The following is a 12,264-nucleotide window of genomic DNA, read 5'->3' on the forward strand; positions in this document are numbered from 1 at the left end:
TTGCTCATACTCAGCTGGGGCTCCAGCTCCCCCATGAGTTTGTTCAGGATGAGGCGGGTACAGATAATATACGAAGATTTGTTCTCCTTTAATTTGACAGACTACTTAAAGTTGAGCATATAATAGCCCCCTCTAGTGTAAAACTGGCTGCATTGCACACTGCTACTCTACCCTTGAAAGAGAAATACTTCAAATCACTCCCATGGTTCAGCTAACGAATGACAGCTTTGCGCTGCTCTCAACTCGTATGCAACATGAATAACATCAAAGGCAAACAGAGAAATTACCCCTGACTGTAGTCATTGTGACGGGGTTATTTACACAGGCCAGACGGTTTAGTGGTGCCAAAATAAATCTGCCTCAGCTGATTGGTTGAGAAAGATCATTTCTTTCAATTAAAAAAGATTATTTCCATTTTGTCATCCAGTGATCAAATTATACAATTACAAACAGCTAGGTTTACAAAAGAGGATTTATTTTTTTTTTTTTCAGTCTGATGTGAGGAATAAAGTTGACGTTCTTGACAATGAACACAGCAGAGATCCAAACACCGGGGTGTTTATACAAATAATATAGTAGTTTCCTGTAGGGTCATCTTTCATTGTTTGCCCTGCAGAGGTCACTTGTGTCATAGCAGGTGCAAAAACATTATTTTAATTATTTTAAATGCTCCTCAAGTTAGACATCTTGGTAGAAGGTTATTGACCTAAAGTTAAAACGTTTGGATGAAAATTTAAAAAAAGTCAAAAGCAATAGTTATGCAGTTTATTGTGTTACTGTCCAGAAAGAGGAAACAAACGAATCATTCTCTGATCAATTCATTTTCTTGTCTTCATTGCAATAAACAAAGATCGTGTGTTGTTTAAAGTCCAAGTTAGAGCTTTTAGTTGAAGTTTTTTATTTGACAGGGTTCAACTGTATCATCGCTTTAAATGAAAATCCTCTGAAGTTCCTCGCTTAAAGTACGAGAGAGCAACCCTTCGGTGCAGGTGAAGGCACACATCTTGAGACGCCCTTGATTTAAACTGTCAGGCACAGTGGAATCAGTGAAGAAGACTCAGATGCGGCTATTTTAAACTAACTATCTCAAATATGCGGAAATGGCAGCACGATAACTCGCAAACATAAAAAAAATAAAAAAGACACGCCGTGTAAGGAACGCTACACTGACAGGTTGCACGTCTTCAGGAATGTGATCTTCACAGAATGAGCAACACCACTGAGGAAATTAGCAGCAGGCTCCGCATGCACTATATTGCCACATGATTTCTCCAGTGACAACTAAAGGGGCGGCGTCTCTGGGTCTTGCATATTGATTTGCACATTCATTTCAAAATACATTTCAGCGGTGCAGTCTTCCCAAATGATCTCGGCACTGGCGTCAGCGACCTCCTGCTGAGTGTGTTTACACGAGGTGCGTTTCCCATAGCTCATATTCTCGTTTGCTGTTAATGTATAAATATCCCCCGCTACTGTGTACACACAAGATAATTTTTTTTTTTTTTTTTTTTCACAGATCTGATCAGCAGTACACATTCACACTTAGTGATCCAGTTTTTTTTGTTGTTGTTTTTTTTAATTCTCATTTACCCCAAAAGTGAGAAGCATTTATCCGGGCTGTAATAAGTGAAGCATGATATCTGTATCCAAAAACATCAGATCCGCGTATTCCAACAGTACATTATGGTGTCTGTAAGCATGTAAACGCACTCGCTGTGAGATGAAGCTGAATGAAGCACTGTGACCCTTCTGGGAGAATTCAAGTTGAACTTTGAGTTTATTGAACTGCAGGGAAGTTGAACGCTTCCTGACAGCAGATATCCTGAGAAACAGGTTGGGTGATCGTGAGTGAGTGAGTGTGTGTGTGTGTGTGTGTGTGTGTGTGTGTGTGTGTGTGTGTGTGTGTGTGTGTGTGTGTGTGTGTGTGCGCATGTGTGTGCGCATGTGTGTGTGTGTGTGCGTGCGTGTATTGCAATGCAGTCCTACTATTGCACATGCAGACTCTGCATAAAACATGTACAATACATATTATGCAGCCAGGCGTGTCTGTTTGCGAATGTGTCGAGGAGTGCGTCCCCCCCCCCCCCTCCTCTCCTCCCCTAAGTGAACATTTGGCTGGACTGTTGAGTGACACGGATGAAGGTGGTTCTTCTGCTCAGCTCTTTGAGTTTGGCGGCGCCCACGTAGGTGCAGGTGGAGCGGAGTCCCCCCAACACGTCGAGGATGGTGTTCTCCACGTCCCCTCTGTAGGGAACCTCCACTGTCCTCCCCTCGGACGCCCTGGGCCCCCAAAAACGAAGGGAGGAAGTGGGAGGAAAGACATTTTTGATCAGACAATTTGCAAAGAAACTCCTTTACCTCTTGTACCCGTTGAGAGTAAGGAAGGAAATCATCTGCAGCTGTTGCGTTGAGGCAGCCAAAAATGATTACCTCACAGTCCTTACCGCTCATCTCCGATATCAGTCTCTCACCTGTACTCGGCAACTCCGCCGACATACTTCTTCATGGCCGTGTTGGAGCTCATGCCATAGAAGAGTTTGTACTTTTTGCCGTCCTTCTCAATGAGCTCTCCACAGCACTGGTCGTGGCCTGCCAGCATCCCTCCCATCATCACAAAGTCAGCCCCGGCACCTGAAGAGGAAAAGGAAAACAGTGAGTTAGATATGACTGTAGACAGCACAGCAGTGTGAGGAGACAAGATGTTGGTTGATCACTCACCAAAGGCCTTGGCTACATCTCCCGGGCAGCTGCAACCACCGTCCTAAACGGAGAATGAAAACATATCAGTTACAGGGCTCATAATGGGTCAGAGGTCAAGTGTAGAGGTTCTTCAGTGTTTACTGTTTCAGCCTTGGAAGACTGAGGACGCCCTCTACTGGCGGTCACCCTTTATTAGCATATGAGAAAATATTCTAAATTCTGACTTCTGTTGAATTTACCTGCAAAAAAGACCTTCAAATATAGCTCATCTTCACCACTCACATTCTTCAGTAAATTTAACGAACACGACTTACTTCGAACGTCTAAGTGAATATTTTTCAGGCTGTTAAGGTCCTTAATATTAGTTTTAGTATACTGTGCATTTTATATTTAATATTTTTTACTGCTATTTTATTGCTTTTTATTATTCTATATTATCTTATTGCTTCCTGTATGCTGCTGTAGCGAAAACATTTCCCCTTGGGGATTAATAAAGTAACTACCTAACCTAACCTATCATCGACACTAGTAGGACACGCATTGTATAATCCCACATTGTACTCTTCTGTTCTGTCATTTTTAATTCCTTATTTTGCATACTTGGGAACATATTTTGCAGACAAAGTACTTCTAATCTTTCCAACAACAAAAAAAATTCCTATTGCTTTGATTGATGCTCACTAAATCCTCAATCCATACAAAGTGACTCCTCCAGTAACTCCCAGCAGGAGAAGAAAAAACTCTGACAAGCAACTACTACTGATAAGCTACTACTTATATTCTATAAAATAACTCTGACTGTTGTTCACCTCTCATGAAGTTATTTTTGTACAGATGTGGGCTTACAGAGATGATGTGTCCTTTGAGTCCGTGGGCTGAGTCTGCACACTCTATGACAGCACTGAGTTGTGGGTAGCCCACTCCCGTCTTGATCCTTGTCGTGCACACAGAACCTGCAACGCGCAGTTCATAGTGGACATATTAGAAAGGTCCCTCGCCATGTAACTTTTTCTATCTGTTTTGAATTGCAGTTGTTGGAGCTAAAGGAACCTGCCATCTTTTCAATCTGGTCTAGTCAGGTGACTCCTCTAAAGGCAGAAGGGAGTGAACGATGCTAGATAATGTGAACCATTGTCTGCTTCATGTAGAACAAGTACTATAATAGAAAACATCCAAATTCCAGGCCATCAGGACATTTGCAGACAACAAAAGAACCGACCTCGAAGCTCAGCGGGACCTATAACCAGTTCTTTGGTTACTCTGTTCTGAGTACTGTGTTCTGCTCTCTTCGCAGCAACCCGAGAGTTGTGACTTAAATCCTGCAGGTGTCGGTGATCTTATGGTGTGTAATGTATATGCGCACTCTATTAAGTGAAAAGCAGCCACACAGCAAAACAGTTCCCGTTTGAGACTCGACTGCTATTTTACATTAAAATACTTTAACTCTTGTCTCTTGTCTTTTTAGCTCGTGTATTTTGCTGCCTGACAATTAGGCTTTGTGTTGACTTAGAGGGAACAAACCCACCTGGCCCGATGCCCACTTTAATGATGTCAGCACCAGTGAGGATGAGTTCCTCCACCATCTCCCCGGTTACCACATTGCCAGCCTGCAAGGGTAGACAACATTAACGCCGGTCTCACGTACGCAACATCCTATAAGTCAGCTCGAGCCAAACCACCAGTTGAGGTGGGCCACTGCCTTTCTTACCATGATGGTGTGTTTGGGGAACTTTTCTCTCACTGTCCTGACGAACTCCACAAAGTACTCGGAGTAGCCGTTGGCCACATCCAGACAGATGTACCTGAGTGCCGGGACAGCTTCTAAGATGGCACACAGCTTCTCCAGATCTGCGTTGCCGCTCCCTGAGCTCGTAGCTACGTGCTGCGGGGACAAGGGACAACTCATTTTAGGAGTCCCTCATCAGTTAAAAAAAATGTGTGCAATTATGCTGCTGTTTTGCTTATGAGAAACAACCTCCATAAAAAAATTAAAAAAAAAGCAAACAGTGGGATCTTACCTCTAAACATTCTGGATGACTAGCAGCAAAGTTTTTCCAGTCTTCTACAGAGTAGTGTTTATGGATCGCCGTGAACAGGGTGTGCTAGAGGTAGAAACAGTCGGAGAGAAAACGAGGGAGGAAACACAGAAAGGCTTTAGATATCGTGGGGCGTCTCGACGCCAGAATCCGAAGCATATATCACAAATGTAAATGGACACATTTTTTTATGTTTTCATTCTAATTATTTTAAGGCATTTCTTCCTGTAACCCATCGCTGGTTTCCCCATCTCCAGTTTTTTTGGGGTTTTTTTCACACATTTTCAGCTGGGCCAGAAGAAACTGTGTATGGATCCACATCCAAAAAAAACCCTAAAAGGATTTTGTGTTCATGACTTTTGCATTTAATTCTATATAACTTATGCGTTGTTGTTTTGGGTTTTTTTTCATTCATCTACTTCCGTGAACTCACTTTGCTAAGGACTTGTGCCATCTCGAACGTCCCCGTGGTGTCCATGTTTGCAGCAATGACAGGGATGCCGGTGTAGGTCTGTTTGGAGTTGCGGAATGTAAAGGTCCTCTGAAGATCCACCTGAGGGTGAAGAGATGTGGGTTTAATAGTTAAATATGAGCGACAAATGACTTTTTTTTTTTTTTTTTCTTCTCTAAAGTAGACTGAAGGACAGATTTTTGTTTTGTTTTGTTCAGCTCATGTTCTGACTCTGTGTGGTCATAATAGGGATCTAACGCTTAGCTCTTACTGCGGCTGCCCGTAATGTGGTAAGCTACATGAAACAAGCAGAGCTCACGCAAGCGGCTCCGTTTACAGGAAAGTGTTTGTCTGTACTGCAAATCATAGCAATTATTTATTTTTAAAACAATGCCTAACACTGTACCTAAAGAAATCGTGTTTGACTTAACATTCTGACGACCGGACAAGTTCTCCATGTGTGTTACTTTAATAACAATAACATAAGAAGAGTTTATTTGGATTGCATTTTCACAAACAGAATCACCAAGTGTTTTAAGAGAATTAAGTGCATCTTCTTGCAAATGAAATGTTGAACTCAAACCATAAGTCACGATCTCATACAATTCAACACACTCAACAAATTTGCAGCTACGGCCTTGTTGGTCTGGTATAGCTTACAGTAGCTAATCAACGAAATACATTTTGTTTCCACTACTGCATTTAATACTTGTGCTGCAGTTACACAAGGCGTTAGCACAAATCATTTGAAAGTAAAATGCGTTTTAAGTTTTGTAAACTGGAAAATTATGTCAAACTGAAAACACATTTTTGTTAGAGGTGAGAAAAGTGGAAAAAAAGAAAAGAAAAGATATAGTGGAGTAAAACTTGTTTAAAACAGTTCAGGCAGGATCATTACATAAGAATTTGCAATTATTTCAGAATGACATATAACTCTTTTTGTTACTGTCTAACATGGAAATAGCATGATCTGCAGTTGCATAAAGACAGTGAATAGAAAGTGAGTAGATATGGCTGCATCTGCAGCGGGGACACCAGCGGGGACACCAGCGGGGACGTGGATCTGCGACCTGTTGAGCTACGTCGTCAGCTGTGACGTCACTCAAGTGACTGCGGGCTTAAACTGAACCTGGACGAAATGGCGGGAAGAAGGGAACCGGAGTCCCGGAAACTCTTCGGAGAAAGTTTTTTTTTTCCCCCCGGGGCGAATTAGGGAGCCGGACGACGGAAAATGTGAGAAGAATTGCGTACGAGAGGAACCTGGGTCGGCTTGACCCGGGGAATGTTTAACGCGCTCGCCTTCCCGAAGCGGCGGCGTTTAACAATGACGGCCGGTGAGTCGAAGCTGGGAACCCGAAGCGGATTGGCGGCCGAGGAAAGCCGATCATTTCCCGACGCAGCTACTTTCGCTGTATCGATGGGCCTACGAAGCGGACAAAATACTCTTGAAGGCTGACGCTGGTTGCGGGTGTTGCTCCTCCGGAACCTCGGGAACAACCAGGAGCGGATGGAAGAGGTTCTCCCTCCCTTCCCCTCCCCCTCCCCGCGCTCAGAAGAGCGCTCCGGCGGAACGGAGATAGAAGACAAGCCGGCGTCCGGTGTGTGCTAGCCGGCTTAGATGCGGCCCGCCTCTGAAGATGGAACCGGGGTGCCCCGGACACGATGAAGAGGAGGCAGGTAAGACCAGACGCTCAAAATAGATATTGAATCTCCAAAAAAACACAACCTAAATGTAAAGATTGCTGAAGGAGCCTCACTTTCAGAGTCTCAGTAAACAATTTTGCTGTAACCCGTGACGGTGGGATTAATGAACATGGTATGGATGGTGAAAGGGAGTCCGGTGGTGCATGTCGGTTTTCTTGCTGCAACAAATCAATATAATATACGAGGTCTTTTTTTTTTTTTTTTTTAATTTATTTATTTTAATTTCACTGCAGAACGCTGACTCAAGGATTTTCAGTTTTGCTTCCTGTCCGGTCACCGGTAAATACTGACAAAGCATGCCATGTGGATCCAGTGGGCTCAGGTAAGGCTCACTGTAACTGTAGTTACACTGTGAACGTAACCACCTTGAACATCAAATGTCACTTTATATGAGCTATTAAAATCCACTCAACGTGGCAAAATAAATAAAATCACCTTTTCTAGGTTGGACTGGTACATTTGGCGAAGACCATACAGAAGTGCAAAAGGGCAGTTTGAAGGACCTAAAGGCATTTACTATTTCCTGGACTGCGGCGGGTGTTTTTGTCCACACAGGTAACGCAGACGAAATGCAGTTTATCCTACTCTACAACAACTTTGTTTATGATGCAGGCTTATATTTATATATGCTGCATAAATACTTGCGACGCTCTGCTGATATCCCTGCGGCGTACAGAATGTGCTCTGGTTGCCTGTGACACACGCGGTCCTATTTTTAAACAGGTTTTCTGAGAAGTCTCCTGTGTCTCGTGTTGCTTGCCACCCTTCAAAGGCCAACTTCCGCCCACATCCGCCCGAGCTCTTGTGCCACCGCACCAGTACCAGGAGCTTGGGTCGGTACCAGTCCCGGATTTCGTGACGCACAGCCGGAGTTGAAGAAGTTGTAAGGATAAACAACAACAAGGGTGTAACAAGGACAGGGTTGTCCTTGTTGTGTGCAGGGTTGTGTTTTCCCAGACATTCAAATCACTGGGGGTTAGGCACATAATGACTTGTTTAACCTGCTTCAAAGGATAACTGTTAACCAGATCAAATCCAAAATGATCAAAATGTTCTTTTCAACCCGTGACTCCCTTTGCTTGTTTTTTGTTTTTGTTTTCCTTTGTTTGTCCTCAGTTGTTTTTTTTTATTTTTTTATTTTTTTTATAGCTTCTGTCTGGCTTTGTTTTCTGTCACCTTTAAGAAGGTCACCGCTGGTACACGGCCATTCACTCTGACTTTAGTCCCCCACCAGCGTACAACGGCAGCGTACCCCTCCTGGCTTATATAAAACGAGACAATGAGTAGAGACACGGATATTGAATTACACTGAGTGTGTGTGCTCTTCCGCTTCAGTGAGACGTCCTTTCAAGATTGTGGGGTTAATGACTTTCGCTGCTGCGGCTGCGGCTGCGGCTGCTGCAGGTAATCATAATGATAAGAGTGCAGCAAACAGGGTTAGCAGGCCCTAAAATGGTGCTCCTCTCCCATCCACCTCCATGTATAAACAGTTAACATAATTCTGTTGCGTCAACCACCACCGAGCCGTAAGCATTACACCCCCCCCCCCTCCCCAGAGAGCGATCCTGGACTGCTGGTCGATTGAACTGTAGCTGTCCTACTTGAATTACATCGTCCCGAGTACAACTAATTAAACAGCACCAACCTCCGAGCGACTCTTCAGGCTGCTCCTCTTGGGTCTGAAAAGGACATCCTTAAAGTCCAGCTTGAGGTCTGCGTCCACTCGAGGCATCTTGGATGCCCAGAACAGCGACGACGACCAGGATGAGGATGGTGAGTGTGTGGAGGAGACTCCCCTGAGGAAGAAAGCAGCAACAGCAGCAGCAGCAGCAGTGGTCGCTGATCCCAAGCCCCTACCACCAAACCCGAACCCACAGGCGGCCAGCGTATTTAAAGCGAAGGGGGGCCCAGCCCAGCCCTGGCCCCCATAGCTTTATTTGGGCCTGGACTCTCTCGCTCTCTCTCTCTTTCTTTCTCCCTCCCTTTCTCCCTCCACTCCTCCGTCCCCGTGTCTGTCTCCCCACCCCCCCCTGCTCCTTCAGCAGAGTGGCAGGAGCAGCAGTGGCTCAGCTGGCAGGCACGCCGGGCTGTCCCATCTGCTGACGCATACACACACATGCGGTCTCTTACACACACAGACACTGCAGTGTTTTTTTTTTGTGTGCTGCAGTGCTACAGAGCACACCTGCTGTCCAGTCGGGGCATTGCTCCCTTTCGCCATCAGCAGAGGAGACCTTGAGCGAGGGACAAAAAAAAAGTTAGAGCGAGAGAGAGAGGGAGGGATGTAGAAGCACAGGAAGACAGGATGAAGTAGAGAATGAGTCATGTGGATTCAGGGACGAAATGCTTTGTATTTTCTTTGTACGTGTGGTTTTATAGTTGTCTTTTCTTGATCTCTGTTGATCTGTGTTTTTTTGGGTTTTTTTTTTTTCAGCCGTTAGTGCTTCTGTCGTTCAGGTTTTTGCTCTGGTTTAGTATTACGTCTACTGAGCTTACCAGCGTAAAGAAAAAGCCTGAAATACTTTTAGTTTTTAAATATTTGTCCGGTCGAGTTCAGCAAAGTTGAACTGCTTTGATGTTCCAATGAGCCTTTGTTTTTGGATGAAGTCTAAAACCTCATTTTTTAACATGACGTGGTCCATTATTGTATTTTGTGTGACATGACACAAAATACAATAATGGCAAAACCTATTTTTGAAGCACCCTCCACTCAAAAATAGGTTTTGCTTATTGTTGCTAAACTTGGACGTTAGACCTTCACTGTGTAGAATGATGTATATGCTGAGTTTGACACTAAAAGTTTGCTTTTAAGTTTCTCCGAGGTTTAATAGTTAGTCTAACGTGGGACTTGGAAAGGACTGTGAATGGAAGAAGAGTAGATGCAATTTGACTAAATCTTACAATTAAACGTGCTTGGGAACATGTCTGGAGAGGATCCGTGAGGGTAATGCGGTTATGAGTCAGTGTATTTAGATTATTTGATGATTGTTTTTACAGTCCAGTGGAATTAGGTCAATTGGCATTATGTGCTAATTGTTTATAGCATCAGATCAAAGAAAAGGCTCCAGAGAATCCAGTCTTCAGTAATAACTGTTCAAAGTCTGACCAGTAGGTGTCAGCATAGTTAAAGAAAACAGCTGCTACATAAAGAGCAGAATCAGCAGTTGGGTCAAAGCTCTTGTCAGAGTTTCCTGGCAACAAGATATCCCTTTGTGACATTCACTTGCAGTGGTGGAGGAAGTACTCAGAGGCTTCATTTAAGTACACAGCACCAAGGCAACAGTGTAGAAATGCTTTGTTACAAGTAAGTGGTATTTATTAAAAAATTGTACTTGACTGCAGGTACAAATGTTTTGAAAGTGGTGAACTGTACTAAATGTAAACCAGAAGTATAATAATAAGTAGGATTGGATTATGATAAATGATGATGCATTAATAGAAAGCAACAGTTTATGTTGCAGCTGGTAATGGTGAGGCTAATACTTGTAGCAGTATACTGGTGGGTACCTCAGAATTTATGTGTGATTATATGATGTATTGATACTTTGAATTTGCAAAGTAAGTACAGTTGTATCTGGTCTGGGTGATATGGACAAAATGAAATATCACCATGAATTTAACTAAATACCTCAATATCAATACTATTAAGATATTGTAGAAATGACTATTGAGGCTTTCAGAAAATATTTAACCCTTGTGTTGTCTTTGGGTCAAAATGACCCGCAGCTGTGTTCAACCAAGTTCTATTTTATTTTCATATTTTTTTGGGATCATTGGTGACAAGGAGGCTGTGAGGATTTCTTTAAAGAATGATGACCAACGATCCCAAAAAAATATAAAAATATAGAAATAAAATAGGTCCTGGTTGAACACAGCTGCGGGTCATTTTGACCCAAGGACAACACGAGGGTTAAACATTGAAAAAAATGTATTACAAAATGTGCAGTAATGTACATAGTGACTCGTGGGTAACAGCAAATAATAGAAAAGGTTAAGTAAATATCATCACTCCACTGTAATGCAGCTTTTAAAACCAGGAAAACCATATCATGATATTACAATACCCAAATTCTAAGACAAGATAGAGTCCTATATCACAGTATTAAAATAATATAGATATGTTGCCCAGCCCTAACTAATAACTATAGCTGTCAGATGAATGCAGTAAAAAGTAAAATTTTGTGAAGTATCAGAAAATAGAAACTACTAGTACTTTAGTAATTAGCTGCATTCGGCCACTCTATTTGTCTCTTTACAGCCTTTACAACAGTGGTCTATTGTTTCTGAGTAGGATTTCTTTGTATTCGGTCCTTTCAGTCAGAAGAAGTTATTCATTAAAAGCATGAACGTTGTGAAAATGAACTTGCAGTGAACGGAGTTCAATTTACAGAATGTTTCCCTATAAACTCATATGTTTCAATAAAGGAAGCAAGTGAAGTAAGATTAGACTTAGATTTGACTTTATTAATCCCACAGTGGGGAAATTTACTCGTCACAGCAGCATAGAGAAAGACAAAAAAAGATGAATTGAATTTAGTTTGTTTATAAACTGGCAAACCTAAAATAGATATCGGATGGAAGTTAATTGACTTATTTCAATCAATATATTTATTGAGTATTTTTCTTTACAAAAGAAAGTCTTGTTAGTCTTATATTCTACTGATAATAATCATGGTTGGCGCTGGACCCACAGACGTCTAACCTCAGGCCTCATTACTATTTAACCGATGTGATCAGAATAACCCACAGCTCAGAGATACAGCAGTCGCACCGGTCATAAACCCACTGCTCTTTAACCCCTAGTGGACGTCACACTGAACTGTATTGATAAGACTTGCTGAATCAGACAAGCCCTTAAAAAAAACCCATAAAACTGATAAGAGAAGAACAGTTTGGCTTTAGAGTACTTCATGTATCCTGTGACAGCTTGTCATGGTCACAGCTGGAGCCTCAGGTGTTTGTCTGAATTACAGGCTGGTGTAGGAAGTAGGTGAAAGTGCAAGACGAAGCCTAGCTATCTCTGCCGGCTATGGATTTGCAGGTTTTACTGCCGTGGGTGACCCACTCACTGCTTCAGTTAATGCACTTTACCTGTATACAACTGTCTGTGGTCCTACAAGTGTTGTTATCGAAACTCTTTTGTTTGTCATCGTAGTAAATGGTATCTTGCCTAACCTACTTTTATTTGCCCAGGCACACTGGAAAATACCAATATTAATACTTTAACTTCACAGTCTTTTCAGTACCTTTCTGTATAGCTGTACCAGCTTTCTACTGACTGGTTTGCTGTATTGATAAGACACTTAGGAAAGCAGTCACCCTCTGTGCAATATGAGTTATGAAATAACCATTTAAACATTCATCACAATGCTG

The 12,264-nt window shown here is 42.6% G+C and overlaps 3 protein-coding genes across 7 annotated transcripts in view; 1 reads left to right on the top strand and 2 right to left on the bottom strand.

The window, feature by feature from the left end:
• jarid2b (jumonji and AT-rich interaction domain containing 2b) overlaps positions 1–12,264 on the bottom strand; it is a 267,034-nt gene that overhangs the window by 60,689 nt on the left and 194,081 nt on the right. The window lies entirely within an intron of this gene.
• The window catches only part of LOC138620366 (nuclear transport factor 2-like), a 396,989-nt gene that overhangs the window by 52,546 nt on the left and 332,179 nt on the right, over positions 1–12,264 (top strand). The window lies entirely within an intron of this gene.
• On the bottom strand, positions 859–8,860 carry gmpr (guanosine monophosphate reductase). The gene is made up of 9 exons (XM_069697454.1): positions 8,537–8,860; positions 5,170–5,289; positions 4,719–4,802; positions 4,409–4,582; positions 4,226–4,307; positions 3,547–3,653; positions 2,719–2,761; positions 2,472–2,631; positions 859–2,280 (listed from the first exon to the last, which is right to left on the bottom strand). The coding sequence occupies exons 1-9, from the start codon at positions 8,621–8,623 to the stop codon at positions 2,100–2,102; spliced, it is 1,038 nt and encodes a 345-aa protein (XP_069553555.1). The 5' UTR covers positions 8,624–8,860; the 3' UTR covers positions 859–2,099.

This window comes from Brachyistius frenatus, unplaced genomic scaffold (genome assembly GCF_029030835.1).
Source record: "Brachyistius frenatus isolate BFR_SWC_R1_liver_20210118 unplaced genomic scaffold, ASM2903083v1 Contig_2, whole genome shotgun sequence".
In the NCBI taxonomy this organism is placed as follows: Eukaryota; Metazoa; Chordata; class Actinopteri; family Embiotocidae; genus Brachyistius; species Brachyistius frenatus.

Excerpts from the sequence above, each read along its gene's own strand:
- gmpr (XM_069697454.1), bottom strand. The coding sequence starts at position 8,623 with ATGCCTCGAGTGGACGCAGACCTCAAGCTGGACTTTAAGGATGTCCTT. Across the intron at positions 5,290-8,536 it reads GCCTGAAGAGTCGCTCGGAG|GTGGATCTTCAGAGGACCTT; the intron begins GTTGGTGCTGTT and ends CTTCACCCTCAG. Across the intron at positions 4,583-4,718 it reads GTCATCCAGAATGTTTAGAG|CACGTAGCTACGAGCTCAGG; the intron begins GTAAGATCCCAC and ends TTGTCCCCGCAG.